The sequence below is a fragment of the Canis aureus genome, chromosome 27, assembly GCF_053574225.1.
Source record: "Canis aureus isolate CA01 chromosome 27, VMU_Caureus_v.1.0, whole genome shotgun sequence".
NCBI classification, from domain to species: domain Eukaryota; kingdom Metazoa; phylum Chordata; class Mammalia; order Carnivora; family Canidae; genus Canis; species Canis aureus.
In genome coordinates this window covers 11,565,500-11,585,547 of record NC_135637.1, presented here as the reverse complement: position 1 = coordinate 11,585,547, position 20,048 = coordinate 11,565,500, and the positions used below count along the sequence as shown (strand labels likewise).

General features: G+C 42.5%; 1 protein-coding gene and 1 long non-coding RNA gene across 13 annotated transcripts in view; one reads left to right on the top strand and one right to left on the bottom strand.

The window, feature by feature from the left end:
• IFT81 (intraflagellar transport 81) overlaps nt 1-5,079 on the bottom strand; it is a 112,802-nt gene extending 107,723 nt beyond the window's left edge. For 10 of the 12 annotated variants that reach the window (XR_013366498.1, XM_077875558.1, XM_077875567.1 and 7 more), the window contains exons 1-4: nt 4,920-5,079; nt 2,086-2,244; nt 1,490-1,593; nt 333-513 (exon numbers count right to left, since the gene is read on the bottom strand). Coding sequence is in view for 11 of the 12 variants with exons in the window: in XM_077875558.1 (XP_077731684.1) it covers nt 333-513; nt 1,490-1,593; nt 2,086-2,229 (429 nt within the window). In the remaining variant the exon portion in view is untranslated. Of the gene's footprint in view, nt 1-332; nt 514-1,489; nt 1,594-2,085; nt 2,245-4,507; nt 4,645-4,720; nt 4,846-4,919 lie in introns of those variants that run through there. The other 2 variants (XM_077875560.1, XM_077875559.1) reach the window with 2 other exon arrangements.
• LOC144299827 (uncharacterized) lies at nt 4,963-18,846 on the top strand. The gene is made up of 3 exons (XR_013366499.1): nt 4,963-5,811; nt 15,507-15,639; nt 18,626-18,846. It is a non-coding gene; the product is annotated as an uncharacterized LOC144299827 (long non-coding RNA).
• Nucleotides 18,847-20,048: the final 1,202 nt, after the last annotated feature.

Here is a 20,048-nt window from a genome sequence, read left to right as displayed (position 1 = left end):
ATATTTTTTAAAGATTTTATTTATTTATTCATGAGAGACACACAGAGAGAGGCAGACACAGGCAGAGGAAGAAGCAGGCTCCATGCAGGGAGCCCCATGTGGGACTTGATCCCAAGACTCCAGGGTCATGCCCTGGGCCGAAGGCAGGCACTAACTGCTGAACCACCCAGGGATCCCCACAGTTGAACAATATTAATAACTATTTTACCTTTTGGTGCCACCTGGAAATATAGAAAAGCAAATAAGCTAAAGAGAAATTAACAAGTATTTGAACATGTGCATCTCAATATACATTACAGATAGTTTAAAAATACCATTTGTGTATTGTATACCTGTTTATTGGTATCAGCCACAGTTTCATCCTGAAGAAACTCACTTGGTACCTCAAGCTTTATTAAAAAACGAGCTAAATATGCTCTTTTCTTCAGTTCACTAGTCCTCTGAAGAAGCCAGTGGAGCACTGGGTAAATTACAGGTTTACTTCCAATCACCAGACCCTGACGAAAGGTACTCCTATAAAAAGAAAATAAACACATGCAAGTGAGCACCACCCCTCTCTCCGGCTTATAACAAATAAAGCTTGAGAAGAGATAAAAGCTCAAACCCTAATTTACAATTTCTTGATGGCCTTCCATGACTATTTAAAAAAAAAAAAGAAGATAAAACCAAGGCTATTCTGAAGTCATTCCATATATCAACAATAAATATAAAATTAGGCCCACAATATATAACTGTACTATATGGGGGGGAGGTTGTATTGGAACCATTAATTGGTACAGTCGGCCTTAATAACTTCATTGGCTGGGCATGTTTAAGTTACTGTTTTATTTAGGATGGCAGATAATTGGGCAGCCGGGTGGCTCAGCGGTTTAGCGCCACCTTCAGCCCTGGGTGTGATACTGGAGACTCCAGATCGAGTCCCACATCCGGCTCCCTGCATGGAGCCTGCTTCTCCCTCTGCCTGTGTCTCTGCCTTTCTGGGTGTGTGTGTCTCTCACGAATAAATGAATGAAATCTTTAAAAAAAAAAAAAAAAGGATGACAGATAATTGATAAATGATAAAATAAAATAGTGGGATTTGTGTGACTTTTTTGTTTAGGGGGAAAAACTGATCCACCTAAGACTTCTACATGACAAAATAATATTAAAAGTTCAAGATTATTTTGAAATTCAGTGATGTTCTAAAGCCATTGACAGGAAGACCAGGTATTGTCTAGGAAGACTAACTGTAGCCCAAGAAAGTCTGGATATTCAAGCATTGCTTTAAGAAAGCAACACATGGGGGTATCAGTCAGTTAAGCTTCTGCCTTTGACTCAGGTCATGATGGTCTCAGGGTCCTGGGATTGAGCCCTGTGTCAGGCTCCCTGCTCAGAGGGGAGCCTGCTTCTCCCTCTCCCTCTCTCCCTGCTTGTGCTCTCTCACTCTCTCAAATAAATAAATAAATCCTAAAAAAAAAAAAAAAAGTGCAACATGTGATCAGACTCTTACATGTCTGTGGCATTTCCTGGAGGTTTATATTTAAGGATACCAAGAAGGCTCAACATCCTTTTGGCTGTTTGCTCTGGCATCTCCTCTCTGATATCAACAACTTGCTAAGAGATAAATAAATTGAAAAAATATGTTATTGTATATCTAACAAAGAACAATATTTAAACTGACAAAATTGTTCTACTAGAGCAAAATAGGCACAATGGTCTCTTCATAAAACAGATTAAGTATGGAGGCCCCAGATTCCACGTGAGGGTACATACAAGTCAGATCAGGATTTGTATTAAGAATGTAAGCTTAAAAAGCATCCAGTGGAAAAGACCAGCGTATAAAAGACATGACCTAACTTGCAATACAATAAAACCTTTTGTAAAAGCATTTTGATTCCAGGACCAAATCAATTTATGTTTGGAGTAGAGGAATAATTTCTAAATAACGTACAAGTAGATAATTTAATTTTTAAGCTAGCAGAGAAACCTTAAAGGTCATTATTATTATTTTACAAGCATGGAAAATAAGGCCCAAGACTCATAGATATTTAGAGCCAGAAACTAGCTTTCCTGCTACCTTTGTCACAAGAAAGAGAAAACTCTTACCTTTGGGTCAATCTCAGCCAGAACATCATTGAGAACTTGCAATAGTTGCATTGGCTCCAGGGAATCAAATGTGATTAAATTATAGTTCTTCCTAAATGGCTCTTTATTGAGATTGTCCACAATGAATTTGATTTGATCACTCATAATTAGGTCTTATAACTAAAAATAGAGATAAAATTCCTCAATACTGAAAACAAACATTCTGGAAAAAATTAGTATTAAGTTTATAGAAAGTAGGAATGAAAAGTACAATTCTCCATGGCACACAAAATGCTGTGAAAAGTATCATTTTTGTCAAAAGAAATCAGAATATGAAGACTTCACTATGAATGTTACAGTATATACTACTAATATTGAATACCAAATGTTTTTTATATACATCTGGTAAGATAGCAATCATATGAATTAGGCTACAGACATGCTTCGAATTTTTTTAGAATTAGCAGCCCATGTTTAAAAATTGAGAGTTTTTTTTTTTACATTAAAATCCAGATACCCAGGAGCTCAGGTGGCTCAGCAGTTTAGCACCTGCCTTTGGCTCAGAGCGTGATCCTGCAGTCCTGGGACAGAGTCCTGCATCGAGCTTCCTGCATGGAGCCTGCTTCTCCCTCTGCCTGTGTCTCTGCCACTCTCTGCTTGTCTCTCATGAATAAATAAATAAAATTTTAAAAAAAATCCAGATATCCACTTTCTCTTCAAAATCAGATCTGGCAAACCTGGATACACATTTGTGTACAGCCACACCCAAATAAAGCTGAGCAGAGGCTGTAGGCTTTAGCCTGGGCATGCATTCTTTGGTTTGGTTCTGGTTTCCTCCACCAAGCATCCTTCACCCATTGATGTTACGTAGGCATCAACTTTGCCATCCTTGAGTAATTCAGACCTATGTCTCCTTGTGCCTTCAATATGGTAACAGCCTCAAGTTTTCTGGCCTCTGCCTCTCCTATTCCAAATCATTTGTATGATTCTCATTGCTCACAAAACAAAGTCCAAACTTCTTGGATTTTGATTGCTTTCAGATCTAACTCAATTTAGCTTTCCCGCTTTTATTTCAAAATTGTTAACCTTTTACTCTTTTAAATTTTGCAGGACTGAAAGTTACTGCTCCCTAGTTTTTCCACCTGTCATCAGTTAATGCTGTTTTCTTGCCTGAAAGACTGTTCCTCACCTGATTTCCACAGGTGCAAACCGTAAGGGTCTTTCAGGATCTGCCCTCCAAATGCACCTTCCTCTGGGAAGCCATTCTCAAGCTATCTCCCACATTCTGCACTAGAATATTGCCCGCCCTCCACGTTAACCACACTTTCTGCACTGCTCTTCTAGAGTTACTTTTCTGTTTTCTACCTGGGACTTAACCTACATTTCCTCTTCTCTACCAAAATGTAAATTCCGTGAGGACATATCTGTGCCTAATTCCATCTGTGAATACCCACTGCATCAAAACAGTGATTTCTTCCATAGACTAGAGAAATGTATTCACAGGCCCAAAGCCATAAAAAGAAAGATAAGCCTAAGTAGGTTGGTGATGTGATCATAACCTTTTTAAAAATTAAATATCTGATTATTTAACTACTGAAGCAGCTTTACCAAGGTTCCTGGTGTTTCCTGCATGAAGGTATCAATTGTTTAGTATGGGAAGAAGTGGTAGAAATTTTGCAGGCAGGCAATTTTTTTAAACCAGCAATATTAAAAAAAGGAATTTAAAAAATGAACTGCTAAAAAAAAAAGAAAAAATTACTTTGGTGCCTCCTAATAGTTTTTAAGAAATGAACAGATGCTATTTTATCAGACATTAGTTGAGATTGCATGCACTTTGCTCTGAAATAGATTTTTTTAATTGGATGGGTGGAGCTGGATATTTGGAAAACATGAAATTAAAGATATCATTTCTCCATAATTATGATAAACTTATGAGTAAATGATTATTATTTAAAAAAAATTAAGTCAGAAGACAGTAGAAAGGATAACCAATGTGGCTGAAAATTTAGAGGTTTCCTTTCATCTATAAGAGGAAAACTTTCACGTAAATAAAAATCCACATTCGGAAATGCAAGTTTTTCATCATTAAAAGTATTTTAAGTAAAAGTGCTCATCGTAACCTTCACATACATATATATTTAATTTTAATGACTTAAAAATTATATATATAATACATAACATAATACACATATATAATTTTTTTCCCTTTTCAAAAAAACCCCAAACACTTGGATGCACGAGTAAAACGTTACCAGGAGAGGAAAAGAAAAGAGCTGGGTTCCCCCTAGGTGCCACAAGCTTTTGGATGGTCACCCGCTAAGGACAAAGATGTACAGGTAGGTTGTCTATGCCCAGTGGGCTCTGCGCTCTAAAATTAGCAAAAGCAATTACTCTCCCTCTGCCAGCGGAAAGTCGCCACACTAATTCCCGAGCACTTACCCACCTGAGAGCCCAAGGGGGTGGGGGGGAAGAATTAAAACCAGGACGTGCGTTTATCTGGCACAACTCGGGACGGGAACGACGCTGCCCTGGTCCCAGGCCTGCACAAGCAGGGACCAGCAGCCTCTTAGGATTCCCCAAAATAGTGTCCCCTCCCACCCCCCACGTCCAGGGGCTCGGGACATAGGACAGGGGACCCCACATCCGACCCATGTACCTCGCGGGTGGGGGTGACGTGGGTTCCCCGACCGCTCAACCCTCGGGGGAGCGGCCTGGCGGGCATCGCCCCGGGTGGCGGGGGCTTAACAGCTGCGACCCTCCCCTGGCGAGGAGCTGCAGAGAAGGGGACGAGGAGGGAGTTCGTTCTTTTGGGGGGTCTCGGGGGGGAGTTTCCGAACGCGTGTTGGCGAGGTTACCTCAAATTCTCCTCAAGAAACCACTTTTCCCCCCCGCAGGAGGCATCCAGGCTCTACTGGGTTCCTAGGGACATGCTCCTTGGCAACGGTTGCTAGGCCGTGGAATTACGTCACTTCCGGCGGGTGGGCCGGGGCATTTCCGCGAGGCCCTCGGGCGCGCGCGCCGGGACCGAGCTCCCCGGCGGCAGTTCCCGGCTCACGTGCACAGTGCGTTCGCGGGTCCGGAGCCTCAGCGAGGGCTGGAGGCCGCTGTACTTAAATGTCAGCTGGCAAGGAAAATCCGAAAGGAAAAAAATGAAATTCCTCTTGCCCTGGAAACTTAGTTGCCTGTTCAAACATCTTGGAAGAAACCAACTACAGATTTAGCATCAGTCTTAGAGCAAAATAAAACAAAACAAACAAACAAAAGCAAATTCCGTTTTAGGCATCTCCTGTTTGCCTTGCCCTGTACTGGCTGCTGGGGATGCAAATGAAGCCAGGAATTACTGGGCTCCTGTTCTTAAGGAACAGAGTCCAGTGCTGATAAAGAGACGATTGAAAGGCAACTCCAATACAACTATCATAAAAAGGCCCAGTGATGGGGGAGCCCAGATGAAGTATCCCGAGTTTATTTGAGACTGAAGGGACTGTACTATCAGGAAAGTTTCCATCAAAGTGATGTTTAAGGATCAGTAAAAAAAATTAGCCAAAGGGCAGAGGGATCAGTAAAAATTAGCCAAATGGGCAGAGGGAACAGAACATCACAAGATTAATCCATTGCTGGCTGCCTTCTGACTATTGAACCATTAAGCAGAGGCATCCTGGGGGGCTCTTGGAGGAAACAGAAGACCCATCCCAGCCCACAGATGCTCATGATGAGTTGAAGGTGGCAACACTTAAAAACTTTGAAAAGGTAAATAATTTAAATAACTTTGGGAGAAACAAAAGATCTGTACAAGTGATTGCATAATTAATTGATCCTGGTGGGTGTATTAGGAGATTCTCTGGGCCACCTGGATTTGAAACTGGGTCTGCCATTTCAGTTTGCCATTCTCTGAGCTTTCCTGTTCTCAACTATAAAGTGTGGCTATAGAGGCCTCTGAGTGGCCCAGTTAGTTAAGCATCTGCCTTCAGCTCAGGTCATGATCCCAGGGTCCTGGGATGGATCAATCCCTTCGTGGGGCTCTCTGCTCAGTGGGGAGCCTGCTTCTCCCTCTCCCTCTGCCTGCTGCTCTGCCTACTTACGCTCTGTCAAATAAATAAATAAAATCTTTTAAAAAAGTATATCTATAATAATACTTTCCTCAAAATGTTGATGTGAGGATTAAGAGAATCAATATAGGTAAAGTGATTAGGGTATAAGTGCCTGACATTGGAAGAGCTAAGCACATTTTACCTTTTTTCTTCTACTTTTTGAAAAACAAGACGGTTAGATATGCTCCTTCTGCAGAGTCTACAGATGTAGGCTATCGAAAGATAAGTGTGGTTTATCGGGTAGTTTTTAGTTCCTCCTCTGCCTGTTACAGCTATTACAGAAACACTATAATTTTCAGTTATGAGAATGTAATCATGTGTAAATTGGAGTAAGCAATAGAATCCACTCTTTACACTCAAATGGACTTTATGCTTAATGCGGTTGCTCTGGAACACAGGGAAGAATTTGAGGTCAGTCAGCATGCTTCTTGGGATCCCTGTATTGAGAAGCACTTTTTTTTTTTAAAGGTTTTATTTATTTGAGAGAGAAAGTGAGCACAAGCTGGGAGGAGGGGCAGAGAGAAAGGGAGAAGCAGACTCCCCACTGAGCAGGGAACCTGACACAGGGGCTCAATCCCAGGATCCTGGGATCATGACCTGAGCCGAAGGCAGATGCTTAACTGACTGAGCCACCCAGGTGCCCCTACTGAGAAGCTTATATTCCAACTTGAACCAAAAAGGAGAGACATAGAGAAGCCTGATCATATTAAGCCTCTGCCTATCTATAGGGCCCAGATACGGACCAAAGGATAACTTACCACCACCTGATTCACTTAAGATAAAACCTTAAATGGATTCATGAAGGGTCCGAGAAGAACTTCTCAGCAACAATTTCAGAAAACTGAAGGCTGATTACATCCCAAGTCAATCCACCCTCGTGAAGACATTTTTTTCCCTCTTAGATGCTTTGTTTTTTTTTTTTTTTGTTTTGTTTTAAGATTTTATTTATTCATGAGAGACAGAGAGAGAGAGAGAGAGAGAGAGAGGCAGAGACATAGGCAGAGGGAGAAGCAGGCTCCATGCAGGGAGCCTGACGTGGGACTCAATCCCGGGTCTCCAGGATCACACCCTGGGCTGCAGGCGGCGCTAAACCGCTGTGCCACCAGGGCTGCCCTCCCTCTTAGATGCTATATTGAGTCTTCCTTGTAAACCCCCAAAGATGCCTCTTGGCTGAACTGTATTTGACATTTTTAGTAGATGAAAGAAAGTCCAGTTATATGAGATAGTCTTTCTGAAAGATTCCCACCCCTACCCTGACTCTATCAAAAAAAAAAAAACAAAAAAGCTTCATCAAGGTATAATTCAAATACATACAATTCACCCATTTAAAGTATTTAATTTACACTAATCCAAAAGGATATGTGTTTATTGCTGTTTATTGCAGCATTATTTACAATAGCCAATATATGGAAGCAACCCAAGTGTTCATCAATAAACGAATGGATAAAGAAGACACACACACACTAGAATATCACACCGCCATGAAAAAGGATGAGATCTTGCCATTTGTGACAACGAGGATGAACCTAGAGGGTTTAAGTGCTAAGTGAAATAAGTCAGGCTCAGAAAAACAAGTATTTCATTCATGTAGAATCTAAAAAACAAAACGAATAAATAAACAAAACATATCATACCTATAAATACAGAGAACCAAGTGGTAGTTGCCAGAGAGAAAAGGGGGTGAGGGAGTTTTACAAAATAGTTGAAAGAGAGTGGAAGAAACAGGCTTCCACTTCCAGGCTTCGTTAAGTAACGAATAAGTCATGGGAATAAAAGGCATAGGGTAGAGAGTTTATAGTCAATGATATTGTAATAGTGATGTATGGTGATGGATGGTAGCTATACTTGTGGTGAATATAACATAACATATAGAAAAATTGAAGCACTATGTTGTACACTTGAGAACAACCTAACAATGTGTGTCAACTCTTCTCAAATTTTAAAAATATTATAAAGTACACAACTTAATGGCTTTTTGCATATTGTGCACCCATCACCACTATCTAATCACAGAACATTTTCATCAGCCCAAAAAGGAAGCCTGTACCTTTTAGTCATCATTTCCTAGTTTGCAATTTAAAAAAAAAAAAACCTGCCACCTCTCAGACCCTGGCAACCAACAATCTTCTTTCCTTCTCTATGACTATACCTTTTCTGGACATTTCATATAAAAGGAATCATAAAGTACATGGTGGCTCTTTGTGTTTGGCTTCTTTTCGCTTAGTATGTTTTCAAGGTTCATCCATGCTGTAGTGTGTATCAGTACCTCATTCCATTTTGTGACAATAATATTCCATCGTTCATCCATTTATCAGTTGATGGACATTTGGATTGTTTCCATTTTTTGGCTATAATGAACGATGTGCTATGAACATCCGTGTACATACTTCCACTGTCTTATGGACAGAGCACTTCTGTTGGCTACATCAGATGAGCAAAGTATGTACATCAGGGGCATGAGTAAGTGGGAGGTGGGTGGCCATTCATTCTTGGGTGTCTTTTCCTTTTAATTCTTGTTAATTTTAGCCTCTTGGGTGCTCTGTAGTTGTAAACCATAGAACCAAAGATGTAGATTCCTTAGAAGTTTTTGGTTATAACAACAAACTGTTGTTGAAACCTACTTGTCCCTTGCTACCAAAACACTAAAACACCCAATCTGCTTCTCACCTGAAGCCCTCTGATAAGATGCTGTCACATGAAAGTGTGCTTTACATGTTGACCAGCCTCTAGTGGAGAAGAAGGTGGGGACAGGTGTGGAGGAGGTGATAGAAACTAGAAGCTGCCCCTTACAACTCCCTTATTTAACCTTGTAGATGCTGCAAGTCCACCCACAGTTGTGAAATTCTACTCTGGTTCTTCAGGGGAGAAAAAAATCACTCCTGATCAAATGTATTTTTCAAGACCCAGTTTAGTACAAAATTAAAATAAGGAAGGTGTCATTATTTCATGCATTTGTGAAGTCCAAGGATATCTGTCTTCAGGTATGGCTTGATCTAGGTCATCTTGACATTGTTTCTCCCTCCATTTCTAGGTCTCTTATCTCCACTTTCCTCTGAATGGGCTATTAGTAGCAAGAGGTTTATATTCTTCCAGCCTAGCAACCTCACTAAAAGAATCTTTTCTCCAACAGTTCCAGAAAATTCTCAGGGCTGACCCTCACTAGTTTCAAGTGTGTCAGACAGTTCCTGAATCAATTGCTATGACTTTGATAGGTGAGTCAGATGAGGGCTGTGCCCCCCAAAAGGAAAAGATGCCCCCAAAAAAGGAAGAACTACCCCCAAAAAGGAAGAGCTCTTACCAGAGGTAGAGATGCAGTGGAAACAAGAACAACAGATGTCTCCTACAGTAGTCAGGGAAGGTGTTTAAATCTTAAAAGCTGGGTAAGCAAAACCAGAAGATGAAGAAATGAGCCTGTACTTATTCTGGGGAGTATCCATATCAGTGCAAACCTCCTCCCTGATTTCCTCCCAACAAATCCTCTTTATTCAGTGTAGGCTTCTGTTGTGGGGCCAAATGAGGTCCTGAGATATCAGCAGACTTCCCAGGTCCCCACAAAAATCTAAGGATGCTATGAACATAATGCCTCCAGCCCCTTCTCGTTTCAGAACTTTCAAACAAGAACTTCCCTGTGCAGAGTCAGGGAAGCCAAGCCAATTTTCTGTTTTTGGTATTAAATTTAGACCTTTCATCTTGACCATGAGATATTTCTGGATTCTGCATGAGTATTCTGAGAATGCCAGTTTTCCAGATGCTACCCCATCTGGGGCTACTCTGCACACTGCCCACTTTATCTCATTCTTTTCAAACTGGGAAAAATGATCCACACGCAGGGACAAATTCAGAAGTGGGTTATTCTGCTATTCGTTAATTGTCACTTAATGCCATTGCCATCTAGGTTACTTGGAGAGGAAAGAAATTGAATTTAAATGGAAACCTGAATTGAATTTTGCATATATCCTAAATTGCCTTGGCTCTGGCAATTTAATCTTGGGTGTGTTTAGTAGCAGAACGTGCTTTCCTAAAAGGTAAAAAGATAAATAATATGTGAAACATTCAACTGGTTGGATGAGATTCCAGAGATCCTTTTTTTTTTTAAGGTTTATATATTTTTTTAAAATTTTATTTAAAAGAGAGAAAGAGAGGCGGAGACACAGGTAGAGGGAGAAGCAGGCTCCATGCAGGAAGCCTGACGTGGGACTTGATCCCAGGTCTCCAGGATCATGCCCTGGGGTGAAGGCAGCGCTAAACTGCTGAGCCACCCAGGCTGCCCAGAGATCTTGTTAAATATGTGTGTGGTACTACATTTTTGTAAAATGGTTTTTAAATGGATTTTGTGAGATTAATGGACAATGTAGAGGAGTCAAAATAGTAATGCAATTCATATTAAGTCCTTGGGTACGAGTTTATGGATTGTAATATAGGATGTTACCTAACACTTTCACTGGGCTCAAATAAAATCATGTCACCTCTTACTGAGTGCTTACTGTATGTCAGGAACTCTGTTAAATACTTCACATTTGTGTCAGAATTTATTAAAATATTAATTTATGTGTGTGCTCCTTCTGTTTCTCCTCCTCTGGAAAAATCTGCGCTGCCTTGAGTTCTGCAGGCTGAAATCAGAAGTTGTACTTCCTGCCTTTTGTAAAGGTCTGAAGTCGTTGGGGGAGATTATACTGGTTGTCCTCAAGGGGGAAGCGGAGAGGAATTCCTTCCAAAGCAAGGAGAGAGAAGAGAGATGCTAAGAAGAATAAGAAAGGATCACAGGTTGATCATTCTGGAGCAGCTCCTAAGAAGGGAAGAAGATGAGGAAGCCACATTGTGAATCCAGTAGCTTCTGGTGCGGCCAAAACTCTTTGCCCCAGGCCTGACGTGGAAGCATTGGCAGTATTAAACCTGAAAGGACCAGGCAATCTGGGATGATGGGTAGGTGATCAAGGAATCACTGGTATGAGCCAGTGACAGAAGACTGCAAGTGACTCTCTGAAGCTGTGTCCCTGCAGAATTGCCCAGGGACTTGGCAACCCCCAGGATGTGTGTGAGAAGGAAATGACCAATAATGACAGGATGGGATCTCAGATTTCAGTTGATGGATAAAATAATTCCTTTCCTCTTGCAAATCTGAGTGGTAGACTAAAATGGCTCATCTCTGTATCTATCAGCTTCTGGGGAAGGTTGCCTAATAGGACCCATTAGATGCAGCCAATCTTGACCTCACTCTCCTTCAACCCTCTGATCTCCCACATGGCCTCTTATTGGCTAAACCCAATAGGGTGCCAAAGTAAGTAAGCAAACCCCTTGAGGTCATCAGTGCAGGACACAAGAACCAGGAAGAAAATGGTAGAGTGGGGATCCGGAGGGGGAGACTGGATGAATTATAAGTTGAATTATATATCGAATGATACAATCCAAGTGATGGGCAGAAAAGTCAACTGGTGAGGTCAACTGCACTACCTGCATGTATCCAAGCTCCCCTTGGCTCCCTAGCTAAAGCTCCGGCATCCTTGAAGTTAGGCCTAATTTCATTTCAGCACTCTGCCCACATTCATATCATCTCATTTAATCTTCACAACAAGTCTGCAAGGACAGTATTTTTTTTTCTATTTTATAATTAAGGAAATCAAGGCCTGGAGAGTTACTAGAGGGCCCAAGGTCACAGAACTAGCAGCTGGCTAAGCCAAGATTCAGACAGGGTCAGCCTGATCCCAGAGCCACTTTCACCAACCTACTAAACTGGCTCAAAACCGGCTCAGCAGAATCTGAAAGAAGGACCATAAATCAGGCCACTGAAGCAGGAGGCAAAGGGATTTTCTGTGTGGGAGGGCCAGTGTTAATAACATGCTGCCTGGCTTTCTCTGCCTACAAGAGCTTTGCCAAAGGAAAGTCTTCTCTGATCCAGGTAGGGCTAATGGTTTAAAATCCAAGTACTTATCCTGGAATCACAGAGGGGGAAAACAGAGAAAACACTTGGCTTATGATGGGAAAAGAGTGTATTTTCATTTCAAATGCCTTTCAAGTTCTTTTTTTCCCAGCTGAGTGTTGGTGTATTTATAGAATTCAGGGGGAGTATTTAAGGGTAACCAGCAGTGGAGCTGCATTTTGGGCCATTAGGAAGCTCCGAATCATGAAGGAAAAGGTTGACTGGAGGGGACAAGTGAAGGCCAAGATTAGCAGGACACAAATTGGCCTTCTCCTTCATCTTGCCAAGAACTTCTCTCTCTTCTGGGTTGATGACGTCAAATCAAAGTCTATAAGTATGCTATAGATGGAATCACAGAGCCAAACTGACGGGCAAACAGATGAATGGCTAAACAAGTTGTGGTATAAATATACGGCACAATATTATTCAACCATAAAAAGAAGTAAGTATGGACACATGCTACAACGTTGATGAACCTTGAAAACATTTTGTTAAGTGAAAGAAGCCAGACACAAGTCAACATACTTATAATTCAATTTATAGGAAATATCAAGGAGAGGCAAATCCACAAAGGCAAATGCAGATTGGTGATTGCCAGGAGCTGAGGGGACAGACAATGTGGAACAACAACGTAATGGCTGTAGGATTTCCTTCTGGAGTGATGGAAATCTTCTGGAGATAGAGGTGGTGGTTGCACAGTATTGTGAATGTACTCAATGTCACCGAATTTTTCTAAGAAGGTTTATTTTATACCATGTGAATCTCACCTCACTTAAAAATAAAAGATGGGCAGTCGGGGCCTTGGGAGGTCAACCATCCATCCTAAGTCTTTTAGGCTGTCTTTGCCAAGTCCCAGCACCACATGCCATGAGGCTTAATTTCATTCTAGGCTTTCCTTCTCTCTCTGTCTCTCCTTCCCAACCAACGGCCTCCCTTCGGTGGCTCACACACACCAAACCCATCCCAGCCTCAAGACCTTGGCATTGCTCTTTCTTCTGCCTGGCTAATCTTCACCCAGGTCATCCTCTGCCTGGCTCCGCCTCCTCACTCAGGAGGAGGAAATGAAGTGGAATAGAAAATATCATACAGAATAAGGTAAACATTTCTGTCAGAAACCACTCCAAATTTATTAGCTTAAAAAAACAACACTTTTTTTTTCCTCCCCCTCACAAGCCTGTGGGTTAGCCAGGCTCAGCTGGCCAGTTCTTCTGCTCCACGTAGTATGTGCTGGGGTCAGCTTATGGCGGAATGCAGCTGGGAGTTCATTGGGGGTTAGAACATCCAGGAGAGCTTCCTTCCTTTCCAGTGCTGGCTGCTATTTCTCCTTCACATGGACACTCTCTCCTTGTGGTCTCTCCTCATGCAGTGATCCAAACTGAGCTTCCTTACATGGCAGCAGGGTAGCAAAAGTGAGAGCCACCAGGCCTTGTAAAACAGAGGCCCAGAACAAGCGGTGTCATTTCTGTTGCATTCTGTTGGTGCACGATTGTTTTGTGAAGGTTTTATTTCAATTTGATAAAAATGCACGTATGTCCTTTGGGTCACACAACAAATATATTCTTGTTGTGAGTCACAGTCAAAAGATTCAAAAAACACACTTCTTCTGCATCCCTTTTTATATTTCTTCCGGAGAACTTAGTACTCTCCGAACTTAATTTACTTGATTGTATATCTCTCCCATTAGAATATAAGCTCTCTGAGGGCAAGGATCTTTTCTGCCTTGTTCACTTCTATGTCCCCAGCACCTAACAGGGCCTAGCACTTAATAGGCGCCTAATACACATCTGCTACTATTAAATAGGTAGAAACAGCTCTCAGATATTGGGTGCTAATCATGTAAAAGTATTGTCTCATTTACTTCATTCAACACATATTTGAGCACAGACTTTGTGCCAGGCACTATTCTAGGTACTGGCAAAATGACAGTAAACATAATCCCTGCCCTTACCGAGTTTACATTTCAACTATGATACTAGAATAGTATCGAGTAGATTTGTTGATACTGTTTTGACAGATAAGGAAACTGAGAGTCAGAGAGGTCAGGCAACCTGCCCAAGGTCACACAGCTAATCATTTCAGCCTGACCTGGCTCTACTCCACTCTACTGCAATCACTGGGTTTTGCCCAGAGATGGGTCTAAGTGGTTACAGATCTCAATTCCTGCAATTGCTTCTCTGAAGCATCAAACTTGTCTTTCTGGAATCAAGCACAGGCAGTGGGAAAAGGTGAGTTCCATGACCTCACAGTCCTGCCCTTCCCACCCCAACCCCCCACTTTGTGACAATGGCTCACACCTGGGGTGTTGCAGATTTGAGCCATGGCTCTCAGTCACCCCCACTGTCTTATCAGCATGTGACATCCCCAAGTGCCTGGGGCCTGCAGGCCTGGCAAAGAATGCAGCCGGAACAAAAATAAACCTGCCACATTCCTTGGCAGCCCCCTGCCCCTTCCCGCTCTCCAGCCATCCATCCTCACAGCAGAGCCTGCCAGGGAAGGCCAAGAGAGGGAGAGCAGGGCGGAGGAAGCCAGTGCTGCTGGCCAACCCCTGGAAAGAGAGGGAGAGGGGAAGAGAGGAAGAGAAAGAGAGAGAGATCACCTTATATGGGAACGTGCACAGACAATGTGTGGCAATGCCTTCGAGTGCAGCAGAGGTCAGATACCAGACAGATGGAAGAAATTAAACATGGGACAGAGCGTGTTCCTGGGCCCTGAAAACAGCTCTTGTTTCACAGCAAGTTCGCACAAAGCCTGGCCCGTTTTCCTTTTTTGCCTAAGCCGAGCAAGATGTGCGTCCTAAACTCTACATGACTTTGACTCAGGCCCCCTGACTCTGGCTTGGCTGAGGTCTCATCCTTTAAAGTCATTTCTTTGATGAACAAAACTCCTCTCCAAAGTACATAAATTAGTGGTTAATGAGTAAATATGCCTTCATTTCTCATTTTTTCATTCATCCATTCAACAAATATAGAGGACCAATTATGCCTCAGGCACTGAGCCAGGGACTAGGAAGACAACGTCAATGATGATGACGGTGATAGTAACCATTTGTTGATTTGCACTCATAAATATTTCAATTCCTAATAATTTATTCAGCACTTCCATGTTCTAGTCATTGGTAATACAGAACATTGCTCTAGAATAATCTGATCCCTGTTCTGTGGAGTATGCAAGGCAGGTGAGGGAAAGTAGAAATGGCAGATATTGAAGACACAATTCCAGAGGCCCCTTATGACAGCATTTTGAATTAGCTACCATTACATTTCCATTTATCCCAGGATTTTTCAACCCCAGCACTATGGACATTTTGGGCTGGATCATTCTTTGATGGGGGTAGGTGGGTGGGGCAGGGGCGCTACTCTGTGCATTGTAGGACATTCAGCAATGTTCATGGCCTCTAGCCACATGGTGTCAGTACCAATAACCCCCTCTCTTTCTAGTTCCTCCAGTTGTGACAACCAAAACATGTCTCCAGACACTGCAAAATGTCCCCCCGGGGGAGAGGGCAGGGATGACAAAACTGTTCCTGGTTGAGAATCACTAATTCAACAGATGAGGAAGTAGAGACTCAGGGTGGGTTAAGAAACTTCCTAACGGTCAGACTGCTGGCCAGCAGGGCTCAAACCCTGATTACTCTTGATTCAAGGCCCCTGGGCATCATCATGACAGTGTGAAACTCTATTTCTGTGATAGCAGATAAACTGTAAGTTTGGATGGTCATAGACTTCACTATCTCATTCCACAAAATGGAAGTCATGTGTGTTAGTTCAGATCTGCCAAGAAGCAGACACCAGGACAAATCTGAACGTGCATTCACCCAAGATTTACTGAGGATTTACTTGTGCTCGTGAAGGATACAAAGGAAGGGAGCTGAGTAGGCAGGAGAGTCTTCAACCTGTGATGCTAGCTTGACACCTGTGAAAGGTGAGAGGGAAGGAGGATGGGGCAGAAAGAGCCTTAGACATCAGTGTAACTGGAAGAAAGTCTGGCCATGCTGATGGGAGTTCCCAAGCCAAAGTAAGGCTGTAAGAGGAATCCCAGGCCCAGCAGCAGGGGAATTGCACTAGCACCCCCACTATGCTTGGTCGTTAGCTGGGAGCAGCTGGGGGAAGTTGGGGGAGCCGGAGGGGCAGGACCCAGGACTGTCAGTCAAACATGTTCCTCGAGGCAGATTCCCTGAAGGAGTTCTCAATGTTGTGCACTCGCGGCTGCCGCGTCATCAGAGAGGCACTGCCCTGTGCTTACTTTCACTTTAAGGCAAGAGATCTAGAAGGCACTGGAGATACAGTGGGTTACAAAGCCAGGTTGGCATCCTTTAAGCAAAAGGGTCCATTTTCCTTGGAATGTCTTGAGCTTATTAGTGGACTTCAGTCAGCTCCAAATTGGGTACCCCCAGCAAGGAGGTAAGGAGAGCTGCCTTGAGGAGCTACTTTGTAGTGTGTGAATGTGGATACTCCCTAAAATTCTGTTTCCCCATCTACATAATGTAATCAATCTGCCTTATCCTGTAGGGTTGATGTGAGGATTGAATGAGTATTTATGGAGTTACTTTTCAGGAGAAGATGGAGGTCCTCCTGCATGAACTTTCCACCTATCCTTTAGTTTTGTACAGATAGCTCCCTGCTAACCACCCTCTCTCATCCTTCCAACTGAGATTCATCTTGGCATCTACACAAGGGATTACAAACTAGCATTCCCAGGGCTAAGTTTCACAGATAGACAAGTTGTGTTTGGCTCACAGAATGTTAAATAAACTAACCAATAGGATGAACCAACGTTTGAAAATTGAGATGTTTCAAGATGAGGCCAATCAAAACCAATGTATCTCAATTCCATTTGTTTGGACTGTCTGGATTTCTGGGTTCCCTTGAAAATGTGGGAAAGCTAGATATGCTGGGAGGCAGATTAGCTAAAGTTGAGGAGAGGCTGCCTGCTTCAGATGAGACTTGCACTGACCTAGTTTCTAGTCCCCACACTCCCATCATCTGTCATCCTGAAGCCAGCGTCAGTTGCTGATTATCATCAGGTTTGTGCTGTCATTTTTCTTAGAAAACTATTCCTTTGTCTCATGTATTTATCAAAGGGAAAAAGGTAGACCAGGAGATCTTGATCCTTCTTGTACCTGATCCCACTCCACTTCACTGAGATTACCACCCGGCACTTCCAAGTTTACCTGTAGACCTGCAGCATTTTAAGCCCTTCTGGAATTTCCTTCCTAAAATTATCCCTGCAATTTCATAAGAATCCTCTACATTTTTATTTCCCCTTAGTTCACAAAGCACAGTCATTCACCCAAGAGGCATATATCATTTCCTTCATTTTAGAGAGTAGTGTAGCCCTGGAAGATGATGTGATCTGCCCAAGGACACAGCTGGTTAGTGGCAGAATGAAGTCCTACTGACCCTAAGTCTGATATTTTTCCATTACTCTAGGCTGCAAAGTGTATTAGAACTTTCAGTTGCAAAAGACAGAAAATTAATTGAAACTGGCTTAAGAAAAAAAAGCAACTTATTAGTACATATAACTGGACAATCTAAAGGAGCCATATGCTTCAAGTACAACTGGATCTAGGAGCTCATATATTGTCCTCAGGACTCCTGCTTCCCTACCATGGACTCCTTCCCTCTAGCCTCCCAATATGCACCAGTCTTCTCTGTTACCTGGGTGGCTAGCTGCTCTGCCTTTATTCCTGGAACATTCCCGTCCTCTCATTGGAGGGCCAGCCTTATACACTCTTTTCTCATTCTAATGGACTTCAAGACCCATGAAGCCTCCCCTATTCAACCATTGTGAGCTAGAATGAAATTCTTCCTCTGTACAGTGAGAGTCTGAATTGGCACTCAGCTCCACAGCTGTTGAATGAATGAGTGAATGACTGAATGAGGGGAAATTTTGCATGAAATGCAACAATTAGAAAACAGGGCCTAGATTAGCAGAAAATAAACAAGAGTGTTAGCAGTGGCTATCTTGATGGGTTATAGGTGATTCTGGCTTTTCTTAATTCCTTTCAGTATTTTCTATGATTTAAAAAAACAACAACAACAAATGGTAATAGAAAAGGGAATTAACAGAAGTCTGGTTTAAATAGCTGGACTATACACAAGATGAGGGCAAGGGCCAAGTATTGTTTCTCTTCCATCCCCCTAACTCCCAGCAGTGGGGTACACTCAGTGAAAGAGTCAGCTTGAGCTTCTTAAGAGCTAAATTAACAGCATCAGGATTTATAACAGACTGTTGATTTCCTTCCCAAAAGCCAATCCTCCTTTCTTCTTTCAGGCTCTCCAATCCCTATTGTGTGTGGTGTCCCCCCACCTCCTCCCCGCTGCCATGTGCTTCATTGAGGCAGACCCCAGCCCCAACCCCTCCTCTAGAAGCTGAATCCTGTCTGGTCTAATTCAGAGTTTCTTAACCTCAGCACTATTGCCACTTTGGGGCAGGATAATTACTGATTTGTTGAGTTGCTTCTGAGCCACCTTAGAGTTTACTTGTTATACGAAGTAAAAATTTTCCTTACTGTTTAAATGTTTAAGCTAATTTGAGTTGTATCTTTCTATTACAGCATCTTAACCAACCCAAGGGTCTGTGAAAGACATTGCAAAACATACAAATAAAGCAGCCATCAAAAACAGGGATTCTGGGATGCCTGGGTGGCTCAGCAGTTGGGTGTCTGCCTTCAGCTCAGGGTGTGATCCTGGAGTCCCTGAGTCCCGGGATTGAGTCCTGCATTGGGCTCCCAGCATGCAGCCTGCTTCTCTATGTTTCAGCCTCTCTCTGTGTGTGTCTCTCATGAATAAATAAATAAAATTAAAAAAAAAAAAAACATTCTCTTAGTGGTCAGGAGCGGATGTCAGAATCTGGAGTTGGGGACAGATGTATCATTTGACAGTCCTTTTTGAGTACCACTATTGATCTACCACTATTCTATTTCCACAAGAAATTGTTAATCGCCCATGCTGAGACAGAGAGAGGGACTTCATTCCTTTTGTAAAACAACACAATATTTGGACTAGAACCCACTACATCGTATCACGTAAAAAATGTTGCAAAACACCAAGTTCTGTACTTTTTAAGCAGATAGTTCTGGGAGTCTACCCAACGACCTCTAAAATGAAGCTGACTGAGGAAATGGTAAGCCAAAGGGCATAACCTCTAAAAGCCTCTGTTTTGCTCAACTGTAAGCTGGAGAGAACAAGATGAGAATTACTCTGATATTAAGGAGTAGAAAATACTTCATGAACCATAAAGCAGTAATAGATTATCTATACTAAGCAGACCAGACAGGCAGCAAAACGTTGCCAGGGTTGGAACCATCTAAATTTAGGTATGGTGGGACTGAGATTATCAGTCAATTATTTTTATGTGGCCCTGTTCAATTTCTTATGCTTCTGAGCTCTGTTTCCTCATCTGTGTGCTGTGGCAAGACCTTATTCTGACTGTGCATCGATCATAAAATAAGGCTCTTTATTATTATTCCCCCACAGTTTTCTGGTCTGAGTCAGATAATAGCAACAGAGCAACTAGCCTTGGAGGCAGATACTCCACAGTGAATATTGGGGCATCGCTGCCCTCTGCTGGTCAGCTGCATGCCACAGTGGTTACAGACAGTAAGAGGGTCCCTGGACCAGGACCCCTGGGAAAATGAGAGGCATGGAGGTTAAGAGACTTGCCGAAGCTAGCTTTATATAGATCACGGAGCTAGCTTTATATAGATCACCTGGACTCCTGACTCTAATATCTTTCTAGAGGGAGAAAAATGAGGACTGGAAATTTATCCAATGTGGTTTCACTCTTGCTGCGCTCTAAGCTTTTCTAGATAATCTGATTGGAATTTTTTCTCTCATTCTTCCTTTACTACCCAAACTGCTTAGACTTCCTTTACCTTTTCAAGGCAGCCACCACTGGTCCTGATGTGCTTTACAGAAATGATCTGGATCCTTACAACTGGTTTGGAAAGTGGTCCAGGGAACTAAAGCTCAGAAAGG